This window comes from Urocitellus parryii, chromosome 6 (genome assembly GCF_045843805.1).
Source record: "Urocitellus parryii isolate mUroPar1 chromosome 6, mUroPar1.hap1, whole genome shotgun sequence".
NCBI classification, from domain to species: domain Eukaryota; kingdom Metazoa; phylum Chordata; class Mammalia; order Rodentia; family Sciuridae; genus Urocitellus; species Urocitellus parryii.
Genome location: NC_135536.1, coordinates 12,651,144 through 12,670,719, shown reverse-complemented (window position 1 = coordinate 12,670,719; position 19,576 = coordinate 12,651,144). Strand labels below are relative to the sequence as shown.

Genomic DNA, 19,576 nt, shown 5'->3' with positions numbered 1-19,576 from the left:
CATCAAGCACCCAAGGCAGCAATGACCTGCAAGTGGAAGTTGAAGCCCAGAGGCCACTGGGCCATTCGGCTAGCTGAGGAAGAACAGAGTTCAACCCAGCTCTGCCCAAGCCCAAATACATACTTCTCACATTCTGCTCTGGGAACAATGAAAAAAGTGCCACTCGGGGCTTCTCAGGCCTCCATCCCTGGGAAGAGCCAAAGAACCAGAGCACACCCTGGCCCCCGCTGCAGCTCACCCCCCTGACCTTAGCGCTTGGCCCTCTTGGGGACTCTAGATTGGGGCCTCCATCTTAAAACATCACAGGTGCTAGCTGGCCTTCATTCCTCCCCTCTTCCCTGGGGATAACTTCTGGCTTTGGCCCTCCCCCTCACAGGGTCCTCCATTTTCTACAAAGGAGAACCAAGACCCAGAACTGAGGGGCTTTTTGAGGTCATAGGAAAACCCGGCAGAGATTGAGAAATTGTCTAAGGCATCCACTGGCACCCCCGATCCCACCAGCACCCGTGGAAGGTCTGCCACAGCCCCATCTAAGAGGAAAAATCAAGGTTCAGAGAGGTAAAGGAATAAGTTCATGATCCCCGACAAGGGACCAGAGGACCATGATTTTCCACCCAACAGACCAGTTTCCACAGCGACCAGAATAATCCTCCTCTACTGTCCTTTATTTTCAGATGTGATGATGCCCTTTTCTGATTTTTTTTTAACATTTCCTTAGCTCTTAAAGATCACACAAAAGTGAGGCTGGGGTTGTGGCTCAGCGGTAGAGCGCTCGTCTTGCACATGTGAGACCATGGGTTCGATCCTCAGTACCACAAAAAATACATAAACAAAATAAAGATATTGTGTCCATATATAGCTAAAAAAATATTTAAAAAAAAAAGATCACACAAAAGCATTTACATATGAAATCAGATATTTGGAATTCACCTCAAAGAACTACAAGGTAAGTAAATAAAATAGCAGTCAGAAGTTATAGTGACTATCACTTGGTATCAAGGAGGTGCTGTGGTGTTATTATTCTTTCTTTGTATACATTAAAAATTTTCCCATAGAAAAAGAATAAAAATTAAACTTAAAATGAACTTTTCCTGGGGCTGGCAGCTCAACTTAGGGGCAGAGCAAGTGCTTACTGTGTGCAAGGGCCTGAGTTCAATGCTATCACTAAAAAAAAAAGAAAGAAAGAAAAAGAAAAACTAAAGACTATAAACAAAGAATGTTTACACTACACTGCTATGTGCCAAAAGCAAAAACCAAAATGCTACATGTACAATGATTTCAACTCTATGACAGTTAGATACAAAAAGGGAAGAGAATATACAAAAAGGAAATGTGTATGGGTGGGGGTGGAGGAACGATCTGTCCTTTCAAATTTTTCTTCCATGATGTTAAACTATCTTGCAGAAGACAGAACATTTCAGGGAAAACATGACACCCTTTCGTTTCCTACATGAGGCACGGCACAAGTCAGGGGCTGGCTGGGGGCCCTTCCCAGAAGCACCCTGGGCTCCAGGGTATTGCTGGAACTAGGGAGCAGCTGAGAAAATGGGACTAACTGGGCAGTGGAGAGGACCTCACCAGCCCTCCACTGGCCACATCTTCTCACCCTGGCTGGCAGGAAGACAGGGAGGAGATACTGACCAAGATGGGTCCTTGCTGGTATAAGGGCCACACCCACAGCCCTCCCTTTTTCAGCTGGAAGATCAGTAACGATCACCAGCTCAAAAACGTATCTTCAAGCTGGGGATGTGGCTCAAGCGGTAGCGCGCTCGTCTGACATGCGTGCGGCCCGGTTTCGATCCTCAGCACCACATACAAACAACGATGTTCTGTCCACCGATAACTAAAAAATAAATATTAAAAATTCTCTCTCCCTCTCTCACTCTCTCTTTAAAAAAAAAAATGTTTAAAAAAAACCAAAATATATCTTCAAGCTGGGTGCACATGCTTGTAATCCCAGCAGCTCAGGAGGCTGAGACAGGAGGATCATGAGTTCAAAACCAGCTTCAGCAAAAGCAAGGCACTAAGCAACTCAGTGACACCCTGTTTCTAAACAAAGTACAGGATGTGGCTCAGTGGTGGAGTGTTCCTGAGTTCAATCCCCAGTACCAAAAACTATATATATAAATCTTCAGTGGGGGGCGGGGGAGATTATAAGGGTAAATTATAATCAGACCATCCATATGCATAAGAAACCATCTCTGTCAAGCCATCCTCATCTCCTGTGATCCCTCAAACTGCCTCCCAATTGGATACTGGTACCCGTTTTACAGACTAGGACAGGGGGCCCACGCATGCCCTGGGCTAATTGAGCACTCCGAACAGCCTTCTCTAGCACAGCACCTGTACTAAGGGTCACATGCACTAGGAGCAAAGGCATGGGGACCTGTACATGCTGAAGCACCTTCCAGGCTTAGGGGATGAGCCTCATACTACCTCCTCCTCTAAAGTGCCTGGATGATATGGACTGAATGTCTGCATAACCCCCCAAACTCAAAAGTTTGAAGCCCTAATACCCAGAGGAATGGTATTTGGAGGTGGGGGTCTTTGGAAGATAATTAGGGTCAGATGCAATCAGGAGGAGGGTGCCCCCAGTCCCCCCATGGACTCATTAAGAAGCCAGGATATCATCACCAGGAGCCAAGTCTACCAGGCCCTGATCTCTGACTTCAGCTCCCAGAACTGCAGGAACTGAACGTCGGTGGTGTTTGTTACAGCAGCCTAGGCTGAGACGAGGGAAAAGAGCAACCATGAGCTTGGGGTGGGCCTAGCGCCCAAGAGGAGACTGACAAGGGGTTTGTCAGAGCCTGAGGCTGTATGAGAACAGCAAAATAAAGCTATATTCACATTATTTCCTGGCCACTGACAGCTCAAAGTCAGTGCCAATATGGAATCATCTATAAGCTTTGTTAAATGAAAAAGTTAGCACAGGAGAGCCACAGTGTGTGTGTGTGTGTGTGTGTGTGTGTGTGTGTGTGTGCACATGCACGCGTGCACATGCTTGCCTGTACAAAGACAGCACAGGTCTAGAACACACAAGAAGGTGGCAACACATTGCCTCTGGAGACTGGGCTGGCGAGAGGGACACTTGCTTTTCATTTCATGCCCCTGATGTGCTGTGCTCTGCAATCATGCTCAGTACTACTTTTTAATAGAAGCTATCTAGTGCTATTCACAAATTGATCATTAGCCTGCCCCTGAGACTTCTGCAATTTTTTTATTTTTTTAGTTGTAGATGGACACAATATCTATATTTTATTTATCACATTTTTATGTGGTGCTGAGAATCAAGCCCAGTGCCTCACACATGCTAGGCAAGCGCTCTACCGCTGAGCCCAGCCCCAGCCCAGACTTCTGCAATTTTATGGGTCAGGTCTCCAAACTTGTCAAGTTTGTTTCCATTTCCAGTGCTGTTTTCATCAGCAGATAGACAGAAGACCCCTCACAGTTTCACACAACAGACCCAGGCACTTCCCTGTGGTCTTTCCACCGTCCACTCAGCAGTCCTACCGGCTTAATGGAATTGACAGGCAGCAAATTCATTTCCCAGGGACCTGAGCTTGACCCTTGCATGCGGACATAAGTGCAGGCCCACAAGCTCTCCAATCCCAATCCCTGCCTCCCTGGACAGCTCCTAAAGACCCAAGAGGCTACTCTGGGGAGGACAAAGGTCAGAATAGCCCTGCTGTCCATGGTGACCACAGCAAAGGGGAAGGCTTTGAGCAGTCCTTCCTCCCAAAGCTTTCCCACCAGCACTGCCTCTACCTAGCTGCCCTGACATGGCCATCCCTAAAGAGATCCAAGCCTCTAAGAATCTGGACCAACAAGCAGAGGCACCCCCCAGAGGCCAAGCAAGCCTCAGGCAAGAGGCCTTGAGCAGTTTCTCCTCATCCTCCCACTGGCTCCAGAAGGGACCCTGAGGAACCCAAACTCCTAGCCAGGCTCAACTGCCATGAGCCTTCTCCCAGCCTCTGGTCAACTCTCTTTGCCTGGCGCCCTCATGACTGGCCCTGAGGATTGTAACAGCCTGGGTTAGTGGCCAGCAGCCGTCCAATGACCACTTCCTCCCCCATCCAGGTGGAAACACTCTCAGGGTGTCCTCCCCACACTTCCTACCAGGCCTGTTCAGCTGAGACAGGCTTTGCACATGGCTACAATCAAGTCATGGACCTGTCAGAGGCCCTCCCTGGACCAGCGCTCCCTCCAGCTCCAAGAACCCCCCAATCGATCAGCCACAGCTGCTCCTGGCTCACAGAGTCCTCAGCATCCTGGCAAAAAGAGACCTCAGCTCTCCCTGAGTGGGGACAGGGCCAAGCAGCAACAGGCTGATTGTGTTTACATAACAGGAGACTGTTTCACTCCAAAACACTTCAGTGTCAAAACACCAAGGTTCCCCACAGAGACAGCAAGGCAGAGAAGACATCACCCTTCACCCTGAGCCCCAGGGAGCCTATCCCCAGGCCCTGGAAAATGCCACCCTCCAAGGTAGGGGGGGCAGTACTTTCTCCAGGATGCCCACCCACCTGGCTTCTGGGCCAAGACCCTCAGAATCTGCCTTTGCTGGCCTGGCCACAGCAATAAGCCAGAACCGGGTTTATTTGAGGAGAAAGGTAAAGGCAGAAGTCTCACATTCGGCTCCAATTTGTGGGGGTACTCTCCCCTTTCCTCTTGGGAACAGTGTCCTGGTCCTGGACAATACATGTACACCCTCAGGCCCCTACCCTGGTCTTCGAAATCCCTGTAAAAAGCTGGAAGCCATAGAAAGCAGTCCCTGCTCTCCCCCTGGCCCCCACCAGCCACTGGAACCAGAACCAGGGAGTCCATCCACCTCCCCCTGGCTGCCACATTCACCCCACTCCCTCCAGGAACAGTTCCCAGCTTCCCTCTGGAGATTTCGCCTAGCTCCACACCCAGCCCACCCCAGTGCAGAGACAGGCACTGGCTGAGGCTGACAAATCAGAATGAGTCCAGGTCCCTGTGCACCTAGGGCCTAGGGTACTGGCTTGGAGCCAACTTGCCCAGCTCTGAATCTCAGCTCAGCCAACCACTAGCTGTGGGAACCCCAGCAAGTCTGGTTAGGAAACTGGGGTACAACACACCCGACAGAACTGTGGCACAGATCATAAGAGAGAGTGCACAGCGGCTAGCCCAGGGTAAAGGTCATTGTGAGCACTCATGGTGCACCACAACATGGGCCTGAGAACGAAGCCATGGTGGGAGAGAACAGGAGAGCACAGACACAGGTCCAAGGACCAGCACTGAGCCCCTGAGTTCACCTATGCTCAAAGCCAGAACCCTCCGAGGATTTAGCACTTACGGGAGTCAATCCTTCACCCTTTATCACAAGATCCAGTGGCACTAGGTCTCTGTTATAACCTATCACCCACGGCTTGCAGGAATCAGCCATACTTGCCTCTTAGCCGGTTGACCTTACCCTGATGACTCACCATGTCTGCTGATTAGTGGAGAGGGAGAGGACAGAGGACACAGTAGTGGGACCAGGTCTGCGGCCATCTACAAGGTCTCATTTTCTGGGCAATCCCAGCCTGCTGCTGATACAAAGGCACACCAGAACTACCCACATCCCAGTGGCTGCCCTAGGGAAGATGACAACCACCCACTCCCCCAACCCTTTCCAGGAGAGCATCCCAAAAGCAAAGAATTCCTAGCAAAGCTAAAGGGAAGGCCCTGACAGGAGGGGGCTACCAACCAAGGTCCACTGACAGAAACCACTTGCACCACTTAAAATCTCGCAGCCCAGGGACAACTCGGCAGTTTTGCTACAGGCACCTGGTGGGATCCTCAAGCTCAGGAAGCACGTTCCCCACCAGCAGGGGCACCCTGCCTGCTTATTTACAAGGCTAGAAGCTGGGCCAGGACCTGCCACCCCACCCCACAGCTTCAGCCCATTGCAAAGCAGCCAAGGGCACTGGGCACCCAAATCTCCTTGAACACAGGGTCGAGGTAAGGACTGGGTGTAGGAAACAGAACTTCTTTCACACTGGACTCTACACCGTGGCCCAGGCCACTCTAGGGAAGCGACAACAAGCCTCTGACAGGAGAGCCAGCATCTCCTTTCTTTTTCATAAAATCTTAAAGTAAGTCAGCTTTAGGGTCAGCAAGACCAGCTTCTAATCTAAGCCACCCCTGCAGGCTCTACAGCTCGGGGCTCACAGCACAGTCCTCCAGAGTCACTGTCCCACTCATGTAAGGCAGTGAGGATGCAGGGCACAGAGGAAAGTCCATCCTGCAGAGAGAAGACAACAGACCACCACCATTTTATTCCTCATGAAGAAACCCTGAGCCCAAGGTCCTGATGGGGATCAGCCTGGCGCACTGTGGCTTAACGACCATCCCAGAACACTCACCAGCCGTCCCTGACCCAGGAGCTCCCCGCACCCAACAGGCACTCGGTGTGTAAGCATGGGAAGGAAGGAGTGGGGTGCCTTTCCAAAGAAGATGCTAGGCCCACCCCAGATCCCTTCCGGGGGTGCATAAGCACAGGCACCAGCAGTAGGAACAGTGCCCCAGTGTGGATGCCCCAGTGTGGGGACCAGATGTTTCCTCACCTCAGCAGCCCAGCCCTGGCTGCTGGGTGGAAATAGGGTGTGAAGCAGAAATGAAAGTGAAACTGCCACAGAGAGATCTCCTTGCACCCCTGCACCCACCTACCTCGCTTGCCCCAGTCCTCCCGGAGACCAGTGAGCTGGTCAGTGGCACTGGAAGACACCCAAAAAAAAGACTGCGGGGGAGCTACCTGCTGCCTGGGCTGGGCTCCCACCAGAGACGCCTGGGACCCCAGGCCCACCCTGGAAGAGAAGGCAGGCTGGGCTCCTGTCACTGACCAGGCACTACTGTGCTCACAGCCCCAGGGTGCAATGCCACTTGGACTGGACTGCACGATGCAGGAGCAGAAGCCAGCGAGGTGGATCACATGCCCAGGCACCTGCAGCCAGGTGGCCAAGTCTCAAGCTGAGTTTACTGCCATCTCAGCCACCCACCACCTAACTGGGTGGTGGGCCCAACAACTGCACACAGAAGATGCCCAAAAAAGAACCTTTGGTTTTCTTCTGAAGTTGAGTGCCATGCCTTAGTGGCAGGAAAAAGACAGCATGGTTTCAGGAGTCAGCCAGCCCTGAGAATAAATCCCAGCTCCGACACTCACAGTGGTCATTTCGCTTCTCCCTGATCCTCAGTTCTCATCTAGCAAATGGACACACACTACCATCTTGGAGGGTATGTTTCCAATCTACAATCATGCCTGGCCCATGGTGGGTTCTCCCCCCTGAGATCTGGCATGAGCCATTGGGCAAAGGAGCAGAGGGGAAGTAAAACAGCCCTCCTAGGCCCAGCAGCCACCTAACAAGCTCCGTGTCCTTCAGTCCCAACTTGGGCCCTCCCCAGGCCATAGGCAGATAGCAGCCGAGGAATCCATGCATTCACAGCACAAACTGCAGAGGAAAACACCTCAGCTTGCACCAGTGCCCCTCCCAGTCCAGGCCTGAAATCAGGGTCAAATCTAGACAGAGTGGTCCCAGGAAGGTCTCCCATGCAAAACTAGCTCCTTTCAAGCCTCCAGATCCACCGTTCAGTACTCTATAGCAAACCAGAAGCCGGAGGCAAGAAATCCTAACAGGTAGGGAGAAGGGATTTCCCAAAGGCAGCTACCAGCAGGAAGAGCTGGGCAGCAGCTGCACCCTGCCTTGCCTGGCCAGATGGAGCTCCCTCCAGGGTCTTCCAGCCCAAGTGCTGAGGAGAGAGTCGGGAATCCACACTGTGCAGCCAGGAGCACTGGGGACAGAGACCTCCCTGGAAAGCTCTGCAACACCCTCCTGGAGATCCCCATCCCCAGAAGCCTGCAGTGTTGGATCAGCCTTGTTGAACTCAGTGCTTCCCATGTCTGACAGTTTTGGAGTGAGGTCGAGAGACACACTTAGGAAATAGCACTTTGAGTTTGCCAGAAGCATCTTCAGGGTGCTCCACAAAAAGACCACAGTCCCTTCCCCTGAGAGCTTCATGTCTGAGGAGGGCTGGGCACAAGGACATGCCGCTCTCATCAGTGTTCCTTGTGCCTTCTGTTGGGCAAGCACTGTTAGGCAGTGACAAATGACTGCCAAGGAGAACAAGCATCAGTTGTTCACCTGCAGAGAGAATATAACAGACCACCACCATTTTATTCCTCATGAAGAAACCCTGAGCCCAAAGTCCTGATGGGATCAGCCTGGCGCACTGTGGCTTAACGACCATCCCAGAACACTCACCAGCCATCAGTTGGGGGCATCTGCCCACCCCCCCCCCCAGGGCACTGAGGCCTAAGCCTGGCTCTGAGAAATGACAGCTTACCTGGGCCCACCCACCCCAAGGTCCAGAGCTGCTTATTCCCTGAACAAAAAGGCTAGACTCAAGGCAGACCAAGTGCGTTGTCTGATCCTCAGTCCAGAGCACAGCTGCAGCTCCTCCAGGCCTTCTCCACTGTCAGGGAACAGACGCAGCATGGACACCCTCATGCTTCCTCTGACCACCTCTCTAAAGCCTGCAGTCATGACCAGAGCTACCTCTTCCCTCAGTGGCTCCCCTGGGTGCATGTGGAACTCAGAGCCCAGGACCAAGGCAGTCAGACAGTGAACACTGCCCACCCTTCAGCTTCTTCAGGGAGCTCTCAGTCCTCTCATTAAACACCACCTCCTCAGAGAGGCCACAGAATGCTAAGTGGTGGCAGCCACCCCACCACAGTTCTCTGGTTTGCACATTTCCTGGTTCTGCTTGCACCCTGAGTGTGTCCAGTGCATCTGAGGCTGCTTACCCTCCTCTCCCAGGCTCCAGAGGCAGAGGCCAGCACACAGCACAGGGTGCTGAGGCAGATGCTGGAGAGCTGCTGAGCAAATCAAAGAACAAGGCCCACAAGCTCCCCAACCTGCTCCTCCCGCCACCACGCCAGAGGCTTCCTCCTGGACCAGAGGATGCGGAGTCACAAGAGGCTTTGGTTAAGCCAGAGGGACATGGAAAAGGCTTCCAAAACCAGCAGGACAAACTTTTCAGCTCCTATGTGCCTGTAGTAGACAGGGTTCCAGTAATAAATAAAACCGCTCAAGTCTCTACCTTCACGGAATCTATTTTTTAAAAGTGAAACAGACAATAAACAAGACAGTGAACACAAATAGACAGAGAAGGAGCAAGCCCAGCCACTGGGGTTCCCTAAGCATTACTGAAGCTTCAACTTGAGCAAAAGGAGGAAAAATAAGACCTCTCCAGAAGCCGGGAGGGCCTCTGGCCTGACTGTGCATACTGATTCACTCTCCAGGGGCAGCTGGTGGTTAGCAGAGCCCATTAGGTAGGCTCTGCTGGCAGGCATGCCCTGGGACACCCTGATGTTTAAAAGAGAAGGGCACCCAGTGTTCATGGGCCTGGGGGAGCCAGGATCGAGAGCTCCCTCCTGGAAGTGTTTCTCCAATCTCCAGCCAGTAACAGATCAACCCTGCTAACCCCTAAAAGTTGGGGGTAAGGGGGTGTCCTAAGAACTTGCATTGTGTTGGCTTATAAAAGCCCATGAAGCCCTGCTGGGGAATCACAGCCACAAGGCTGTTTTCTGAGGAGACCTGTAGCAAGACGACAAGGCCCAGAGGGATTTGAACAGCCCAATGGGAATGGGACAACCTGTTCCAGCGTGCACCCTGGGTCCCACCTCCAGAGGAGGCTTCAGTGAGCAGGGGGCAGGAACCCTGGTACTAGAGCAGGGCGTCCTCTGCCATAGCCCCTCTGTGTGACTCTGGACATGCCAGGCCTGGGTTTCCCTCCCAGGACTGCAACACCTTCCAAAGCAAGACCACACCAATTTAGGCCAGCTCTCCAAGGCCCAATTCATGCAGGAAGGGGTTAGGGGTTCAGTCAGTGGCTCTGCCAAGGAAGGAAGAAGGTGCCACAGCATACCCTCGGAAGTAAACTTACCAGCCAAATGCAAAATATAAATGGGGACAGAAACCCTGCTTACATCCAGCTGCTCAGGAACTGTACTTACAAGGCACTTCACTGGGATTTTATTAGATAATCCAAACCTGCTAGTCCACTGGGAGAAATAACTAGTGGAGACAGAGTGGTTCAATGCTTAGGATCAGAGGCACCCATGCCAATAAGGCTAGCTCTGCCTGGTGATGCCTAGTCAGCCCCAACAATGTGAATTCCTGCATCTCACTACCAGAAGAGAAATGCAAGCACAAGCCTGTTCTAAATCACTAACAGAAAGGGCATTTCCAGGAAGTCCAGCACAAACTCTCCAATCTCCACACTTAAAAAGATGAGAGTATCACCTTGCAGTCAAATAATTTTCTCAGCTTCCCCACCCATAAAATGGTGAGAACAGCAGTCCATGGGGGCAGGAGTGGGCACTGTGGGATTCAGATGGGCCATGCATTAAAGGAAAATAGAACCATCAGGGAAGCCGCAAACCCCACACCCCATGATCAGCTAACATCACAGACCTCAGGGCCACTTGCAAACTACCAAATCCAAGAACACCACCAAATGGGTGTCACATGGTAGTCAGCTGTAGAGCTTGGCCTGAAACCTTCACAGCCTCATCAAAAACATTCTGCATCCAGATGGGTATTTGCTCTGACAAGAAGTCCAGTCTACTCCCTAGGAGGCTGGCAGGAAAGGCTTATTTGCAAGGTTGAGTTATGGATATTCCCCACGTGCCACACAAAGGAAACCTAAGTCAGAACCTCCTCCCACCTCCATGCCTCCAAGATGGTGGCAAATCCTGCCATTAAAATCAACGAATAAATACCAACCCAGATTGGTATCACTGAATTCTGGAAAAGAGCCTCCTTTCTCCTTCTGCAGAATCTCCTGGAAGACTTCCAGCCCAAAGTGCTAAGCCATCCTGGAACACAGTGGCCTCAGGATGGCTCTGATTTAAAGGAAAAAATGGGGATGGTGGGTAGCTCAGTGGAAGAGTGCTCATCTAGCATGTGAAAGGCCCAGGGTTCAATTCCTTGCACTACCAAAAAGAAGAAGAAATGTAGGGCCCAAGGGAAAGGGATAGGCCCAACAGCACCTACTCTCCCTGGCATGCTCTAGGCACTGTACCCCAACCCCCAGCCTAACACCAAGCATGGATTCTAGAAGGCTTTCAGTTAGCCTGAGCATCAGTGAACTCCATGGTGCCTTCTGGGAACTTTACAAATGGGTCCCCAGTGGGAAAAGACGCAGAGACAAACAACGTGCATGGTTTGAGATGGCTCCCTGAGCATGAGTCCCAAAAGCAGAGTGGGCCCAGCTGGATTCTGAGTGCTCTGAAGACAAGAACTTCACAGGCATTCTCCTGCTGAGCCTCTACAATGGCTGGGCCTCAGCTGGCAAGGAGACACCTAGTAAACAAGGAGGCTGCACTCTAGGTGGCAAGGCTCCAGCCTGAGCTCAGGGAAGCCCTCCGACAGGCTGTGCCAGTCCCTTCTGCATGCGGAGTCTCATTTTCCCCATCTCTCCACCCCTGGCTGCTAGAAGGATGAGATGCGAGGAGGTACTTAGAAGCAACTCATTAAAAAATCAGCTGTCGTTATAGTAAAGACAGACAATGTTCACCCACACGGTATATCAGAGGGCTTCATGATGCCACGTGCCTCTGTCACAACCTCCTGTAGCTCCACCGGCAGAAAAGAAGCTGATGGAGAGGCACAGAAAACATGAACGAGAGGAACCCAGGCCAGCCAGCATTCCCCAAAGGAGCACCACAGAGACAAAACAAACACAGAAGCTCCCTGAAATTTCCCAATCTGTCCGACCCACAACTTTAGTCCTCTGCTGCTTCTTGGGGGCCTCTTCTAGGCACCTTGAAAAAGCCACAAAGAGAGGGTATCAGGTGGTCCCAGCCTAGGAACTGGGAGGCAGGTGGGAGGGGAAAATGAACTCAACCAGAGCCATGTCCTTGTGTCTCCACAGAGAGGGGAAGACACAGAGGAGGAACAGGAACAAACAGTACCACGGAAAACAAGCTGATTCCAAGGCTCATCTGCTGGCTGGCCAGAGGCCCCATCCTATCAGGCCTCACAGCTGAAAGGGCTGGCCCTTGTACCTGCCTCATGTAGGTGGGGCCCTTCCCAGGACTTGGCTCAACCACCTATTGATGCCACCCACAGGCATTGACCTCTGGGAGAACAGGGCACTACACTTGTGGAGGGCACAACTCAGTCTTGCAAGGAAAGTGTCCCTAGCTAGGGACAAAACAGAAGCAGCTGGACCCTGAGAAGAGAACAAGGGCACCTTCTGTTGGAAGTGCCCAGAAAGAAAGGCTTTGCTCTCTGAGCACATCTCAAGGTCACTAGGTTGGACTCAATGCAGAAGGCACAGGAAAAGAGCAGAAGTATGGAGTCTGCTCCCTCTGGCACCCATTTCCACATCTGTAAAACAAGGCTGGACGAGACAACCTCTCCCTGTCTTGATAAGGTTTTTATAAGGCCTGACACTGAACTAAACAACTCATCCCAGTCCAGTCCAGCAATTTCCTCTGGTGAGGGCACTGCCCCCAAACATTCAGAGCAACATCAAGTCGTCTCCAACATCCCTGGACTTTTCAATATAGAATTCATCACCCATCAATACTGATCATCCATCAATACAGAAGGACTGAACCCTCAGAGTCTGAGTGATGAAAACAACCGTCCACACTGTCTCATGGACATTCACACCAAACAAAACAGCATAGGCCCCGGTCACCATCCCAACAGTTGGAAGATTTTGCAGCCAGCATAGAAACGTGGCCACCAGAGGGCACTGCCCTGGAAGTGGAAGAAGAAACAAAAACTCTTTTTGGTGTTTTCTTTTCCTTCTTAAGCTTACCCAACAAAACATCTAAAGCTTCAGTAATGAAAACAGAGTGGGCTTCCTGGGGTTCTAGAATGGCCTAGAGGCCTTTGCCTTCTTTTTGAAGCCAATATTTGGACAAAGGAAGGCAACCAGACCTTGAACTCAACAGCCCTTCTACAAAAATTAACACTCTACTCCCAATTTTCCCCATAACAGTTGCCCCTCTGGGTGCCCTGAGCCCCTACCCCTTCAAAGGCAGGGGGGGGTCCAAAAGAAAGGCAAGCCAGCAGGTCTGGCATGAGGTCCCGGCCCTGAGTCAGCCAGGACTCTTTTACTAGAAGCTGCTAATTACTGAGTAAAACCTACCAACCCAAGGACAAATCTCAAGCTTTGGTTACAGAAAGAGTGACACAACACATATCAGTAAAAAAGGTGCAAAGTGTTAACTGGGATCTCCCAAGTCTTACATGATGACGGCAGGGGGAGCTCCGGTGCCCCACATCACAACTGGACTTCCAGAAAGCCACAGGGGCTTCTCCAAATTTCTTCAGTGTTTAGGGCACCCTTTTCATAAGAGTGTGTATCTGGGGTGCAATACTCCAATGTCCTTTTTCAATGTTCCAGAAGCCCTATATCCCATCGTCAAAGCTCTGGCTCCGAGTTCCTCCTGATTTCCTTATAAACTCCTAGGGCCACTCTGCATGCCTTGCTGGCCATGAAAATCCCAACGAAGCCTGCTTGGGAGAGGCAGCCAACCAGCAGAAAGCGCCTGTGCTACTTGCACTGGATGGAGGTGCAGAAGGCCCTGGGGACAGCAGTGAGGAGCACCCAGGTGCTGCCAGCATGTGCCAATTCAGACGGTGCCTTGCCCTGCACACCAAGGATAAAGAGACCCAACTATTCCATTCTCCAAGATGTCTGGGCACTCAACAGGGTCAAAAATGCAACTAGGGCCCATTTTCAAAAATCAAATCTACCAAATGGAGACACTGCGTAACAAAGGTTTCCACCTGGAGTTTGCAAAAGGCTTGGGAAATCAGAGCCTCTCAGGCTTTCATTGAAAAGGGAATTTAACAGTATTTCAGGGGCAAAGCCACAGTTGTGGAGCAAGACAAGGCACACCTGACCCAAGACTCCATACTTCTGCAATTCACCAAGAATGTAATCTACCGAACGCTGTTTCCACCACTGAGCATGGTGGAAGGGGGGCACCCAGCAGATGGCAGAAGGCCATACATTTACACAGCCCCTTCTTTACACAAGCCACTCCTAAGCCAAGGGACCCAGGAAAGTACCCCACCCCTCTCGCTAGCTGGTCGGTACCCCTTCTCAGACACGTGGCCTAGAATCACCACCCTGGCCAATTTGCAAGGCTGTTGTGAGGCTCTAATGAGACAGCAAATCACCACATACAAGCCAAGTATTGCTGCTCGCTTCAATGGGGCTCAACCGAGTGATATGCAATGACAGCTCCAAGAGCCGAGCACACGCGTGGCACGTAGTAGGTGGCCCATAAACGTTGGTGCCCTTCTCCACTACGGGGAAGGTGACCAAGGAAGACAAACACGTCTGTGCGAAAGTACCCTCAAACCCCCAGCTGACAGCGCGGACCCCCGGATTGCCCAGGACCTCCGCCAGCCTCCAGAAGCGCTCCCCGCGCGGCTGGGGGCTTCGGGGCCAGGCACAGTGCACCTGAGAGCTCCGGTCCGAGCCATCGCCCATACTGGCCACCGCTCCCCTCCGACCTGCCGGCGGCCCCACGGCCACCTGGCTCCGCGCACGCAGCCTCCGCGCTCACCGCTCCTTCCCGTTTTGCCCTCGCCTCCCCAGCGACCGCTGAGGCTGAGCCGGGCTGAGGCTGAGCCGGGCTGAGGCCGGGGGTCCCCGGGCGTCGGAGCCGCGTCCCTCTTTACCTGCACAGCTCGGCGAAGGCCTGGAAATTGAGCTTCTTGATTTTCTTCTCGCTCAGCCAGTAGCCAACTCTCTTCCCTTTGAGAAAGGTCTGCATCTTCCTCCTCGGGCGCGGAGCCTGGGTCCGGAGGAAATCGCCCACAGGCCGAGTCCGGGGCCGGCGCGCGCCGCGAGCGTGCGGGCACCTCCTCCCGGCGGCGGGGACGCGGAACGGGCTCCGGCGCGCAGTCCTGCGGGAGGGGCGCGGGCGGGGAGGGGCGGCCCGCGGAGGAGGGCTCAGCGCGGCGCGCCACTGGCTGGCCCGGCGGGGTGGCCCGCCCGCCTGCGACGCGCCCGCCCGCCCCCGCCACCCGCGGGGCTCGCCGCCCGCCGCCTGCCCGCGGGCTGCGCCGGGCCCGGCCGCCGAGAGGGGGAGGCCGGGCCTCGGCGACGCCGCCCCCGCCCGGCCCGCGCGCCTCCCTCCCGCCGCGCAGGCCCGAGCAACACGCCCTCCCGCGGCGGCGGGGGCTGCGCGCCGCCCGAGCCGGGCCTCCCCGCCGCTCGAGCTAGACCCGGCGGGGCGCACGCGGCCGCCCCCGCCCGCCAGCGGTCCTCACCCGCGGCCGCCGCGTCCTCGCGCTCAGCCCGCCGAGAAGCCGGCGGCGACGCCCGCGCTGCCCGGCCGGCTGCCGCGGGAGGCCGCCGGGCAGCGCGCGGAGGAAGCGCGGGCGACCGCCAGGGGGCAGCGCCGCCGCCTCTTAAAGGCGCAGCGCCGGCCCTGGTAGCTGTTGGGCGCCTGTGTGTGTGTCTCGGTGGAGGCGAGGACGGCTTTTAGGTTGGCCCTGGCCGAGTGCTCTGACACGTTAAGTGGGCGAGGGGAGGGAATCGTGGCGTGGGCACTTTGTGCCTGTCCTTTGGGGGTGGCCAAGCCGCTGAGCTTCGTTCCTCGCCCGCATCCCTTGAGCGGTTGTCAGCCCCCCAAGGCGATTCGGTGCAACTGCAGCGGGGAGCAGGAACGTGGAATGAGATCTTCTCCCATCCCAGAGGAGGCTAACGGGGCCGGCTTAGCACGTTGACCACCACCCCACACCCGGGTCCCTCTGGACGGTCGGAGGAAAGCGCCAAGGATGAGCCGGAACATCCCGCTTCCCCCCCTCCCCCCGCAGGCCCTTCCCTCGACAGGGGGCGGGGGGCGGGGCGAGGTCCGAGTCTGGATTCGCTGACCCCCACCTGCCCTCCCAGGCCCTGTGGGCACTACCCAGCGTCCCTGCCCGCAGAGACCTCCCTGTGTGGGGAGGAGAAATGGACACCTCTCAGGCAGGAAAACTGGGTTCCTGTGCAGAGCTCAGGAAACTCTCTTGAGGAGACATTTGAACTGGTCTTGGGAAATAAGGAAGATTATTCCCGCCTGAGAACAAGAGAGGCTTGGCTTGAGGAGGGAGAAAGGAAAGAGCCAAGTTGTAAGGGACTGGACTAAACTCGAGCCAGGCTCCTCTGAGTTCCTCTTTCTGCCTAGGCCCTGACCTTGACCTCTGTCCTTGGGCCCCCTAGTCGTTTTTTGTTTTGTTTTCCAGCAGAAGTCCTGCTGAGTCAGGAAAATCCCCCACCTTTGGTATCAGATCACCCTTGCCTGCCTGCAGTAAGAATCCTGTCAAGTCAATTTAGCCAGAATCCCCAGAGCCTTGAGGTCTCAGCTTAGTAATTTTCCACAAACCGACCCCCTACAATGTTCCTGGACTATAAATTCCCACTTTTCCTGTTGCCATCCGAGTGGCACTGTCTCTCCCCTAATGTAACACACACACACCCCCATTGGAGTAGTGGGCTTCTTAAAGTCTTCCTTGCTGTCTGTAACAAATGCCTTTATTTTTTCTTTAACAGGGGAGGTAAAGAATGGGAGTGGGAAGTAGACAGTCAAGGGTGGGAGTCGGGACTCCGTCTTGGATGGGGGATCTGAGATCCCAGGGGCTCTGTGGTCTGCAAAGCCACATAGCCAGTGAGGAGGGGCTTTGCACCCTAGGCCACCTAGAAAGGAAGGGGCGCTAGCATCAAGGGTCAGTGCTGCACCTTAGAGAGGCTGCTCCCCAGAGCTCATGGCAAGGACACCCCCTGGCTGAAGCAAGAAATGGAAAGAGGAAGACTGAAGGTACAAGAAAGGGGCCCACAATCACTGTTTGACTGTCAAATCAATAGTAGAAGATCCCTTAACACAGGCAAAGGCTGAAAGTGCTCTGTGTTCCTAGGAGCAGAGAGAGCAGCCGGGTGGGTACTCCAGGAGGCTTCCTGGGGTTGCTTTCCTCCAACAAACACAGGGAGCCTGGTGCCTCACAGCAGTGGGGCACAGAGATGAGTGAGACTGAGTCCCAGGAAAGGGATACAAGCCACTGATGGGAAACATGGTGAGAGCCACAAAAGAAATGCAAGGGGAGAGGACGATCAGCTCTGTTGTTGGATATGGGGACTATGTGTGGCACTGGATCTTGAAGGATGAGTAGGAGTTCAGGAAGGGGAGACACTCCAGGCAAAGGGGAGAACAGGCGCAAAGGTTCAAAGAATGAAGATCGAGAATGCTGTAACTCATCAGGTGTGGAAAGATAGAATGAGAAGGGACATGTGTCCTGAGCAATGGACCACGGGTGTTGGGAAGGACACTGGGGATGGGGGGGGGGTGCACATGCACAGAATTGCCTCCCAATGGGCAGGTGGAAAAGCTCTGGGTATCCTCATCCTCCAAATGGGGATAAAATGCTCCCCACACATGGCTGATGAGATGATTTAAGGTGCCAAGAGAGAACTCATGTGAGGGCCCAGTATGTATAAAGCACAGAGAATCTTCAGGGTTCCAGAAAGCCTCTCCACCAAGGCCCAGCTCCAGCATCTGCGTTCTTCCCCTGGTTACAGCCCGCCAAAACCCATCCCCAACACAACCCCCTTCCTTCTGATCTGAGTTGCAACCAAAATGAGGCTTGTCCCACTGGGACTTCCACAAACTTCTACTTGCTCCATCTCATGCAGGAACACTCGTTGGCTATGTGGCCTTGCAGACCACAGAGCCCCTGGGATCTCAGATCCCCCATCCAAGTTCATAAGATCGGCCCTGCTCCACAAGAGCACTTCAGAATATGAATACCAGTGGCTGTGCCATCTATGATGCTTCATGTTGTATGTTGCGAAGGTGCCAGGGGACAGGGGAAAGTGTCAGAGTGGTGGTGTCTCTCACAGGGACAGGAAGAAAGGCCTTTGGCTTTGAAAGACCTGGCTTAGAGGTCCTAGTCCAGCTCTTCTCAGCCTGTGCACGTCACTGAAGTCTCTGAGCTCAACATGGGAGAGAGAATGCTTACTTGGAAGAATTATGGTGAGGATTTCACCAGGTGGTGTCGGTGCCACAGGGAAGTGACATTTGAGCAAAAATGTGACAAGGGTGAATGAGTGAGTTAAGCAGATATATCTGGGATTCAAACCCTCAGGCAGAGGGATAGCAAATGCCCTAAAGTAGGCTTGGGCCTTGTGTTGACAAGGGACAGCAAGGAAATCAGACAGGCTGGGGCAGAATGAATAAAGGAGGAAGTGTCTGGAGGGAAGGCCAGAGAGAATGGCCAGGTCACGCAGGCTTGAGGAGCTCATCCTCTCAGGGAGAAGGGAATCCCTCACAGGAGAATGGGGCCTTGTTCGGTTTCCCCAGGATCACCTGCTGCTGCGTTGAGGAGCCACAGACCGAGAGCAAGAACAGGGGCAGAGGGGCTGGGGTTGCCTAGCAAGTGTGACGTGCTGGGTTGGATCCTCAGCACCACATAAAAGTAAATAAACAAAATAAAGGTGTTGTGTCCATCTACAACCTAAAAATTTTAAAGAAGAAGAAGAAGGGAGAGAGACCACCTGCAAGGCTTCGCAGCCATCCAGGTCAGCAGTGATGGTAGCTGAGCCCAGCCCTGGGGTGATAAGCTCCGGGTGCGAGGAGTGCCAGACTGTGGGATGAGCTCAAAGGAGGAGCCAGGGCGATTTGCTGGGGGGCAGCCGTGAAGGGAAGCATAAGGGAAGGCCTACGTGTCCCAGGTTCCTGGCCCGAGCGACAGCTGAACAGGGAAGACAGAAGGAGGGACAGGCTTGGGGGCTCAAGTCAGGAGATCTGTTCTAGACAGGTTAGGTTAGAGACTTCTGCCAGATAACCAGCAGAGAAGGGATGCCAGGTAAGCAGTCCAGATAAGAGGTTAGAGTTCAGGTTATGACTCAGGCTGGAGATAAAATCGGGAGTTGTCAATACAGAGATGTTTCTTAGAGCCCTAAGACTGGATGAGATCACCCCGTACAAGAAGAGAGTCAGAGGGAAGGTCAAGGATGGAGTCAAGGGACGTGACTGTTCAGAGGTCAGGGAAGACCAGAGGAACCAACAACAGAGAAGAAGAAATCGAAGCCCCAAGAATGTATAGGTATAGAAGCCAAAGGAGGGAAGCATTTCTAGAAGAAAGGAACAGTCCAGTGTGTGGAACAATTTATTTATGGCCTTCAAAAGAGCAGATATGAAAGTGTCTCTAAAAAAAAAAAAAAAAAAAAGCAAGTATTATACCCGGTGGCTGATAGGCTGCCTCTGCATAAAAAAAGGTAAAGGTAAAGTACCCCACATGTGCAATGATACATTTGCATGAACAGAGACTGTCTCATTTCTGTAAAGATGCACAGGAATTCATCTGTCCCAGTTGCTGCTGGAAGAACAGCTGGGAAGGCAGTTACCTGGGGTGAGAGGAGCCTCATTTTTCATGACATATTTGTTAGTCTATTAAAATATTTCTCATCAAGCATATATTACTGTTTCAGTGAAAAATAGTTTTAGCAAGGAAAAACACACAGCTGTTATAAAATAGGGAAATGCGTGATGTGCTAGGTCTAG

The 19,576-nt window shown here is 53.2% G+C and overlaps 1 protein-coding gene across 2 annotated transcripts in view; it reads right to left on the bottom strand.

The window, feature by feature from the left end:
* The window catches only part of Itpk1 (inositol-tetrakisphosphate 1-kinase), a 134,893-nt gene extending 119,951 nt beyond the window's left edge, over nucleotides 1-14,942 (bottom strand). For both annotated transcript variants that reach the window (XM_026394226.2, XM_026394227.2), the window contains exon 1: nucleotides 14,715-14,942. In XM_026394226.2, coding sequence (XP_026250011.2) covers nucleotides 14,715-14,809 — 95 coding nt within the window. In that variant the 5' untranslated portion in view covers nucleotides 14,810-14,942. The remainder of the gene's footprint in view (nucleotides 1-14,714) is intronic.
* Between the last annotated feature and the right edge of the window lie 4,634 nt (nucleotides 14,943-19,576).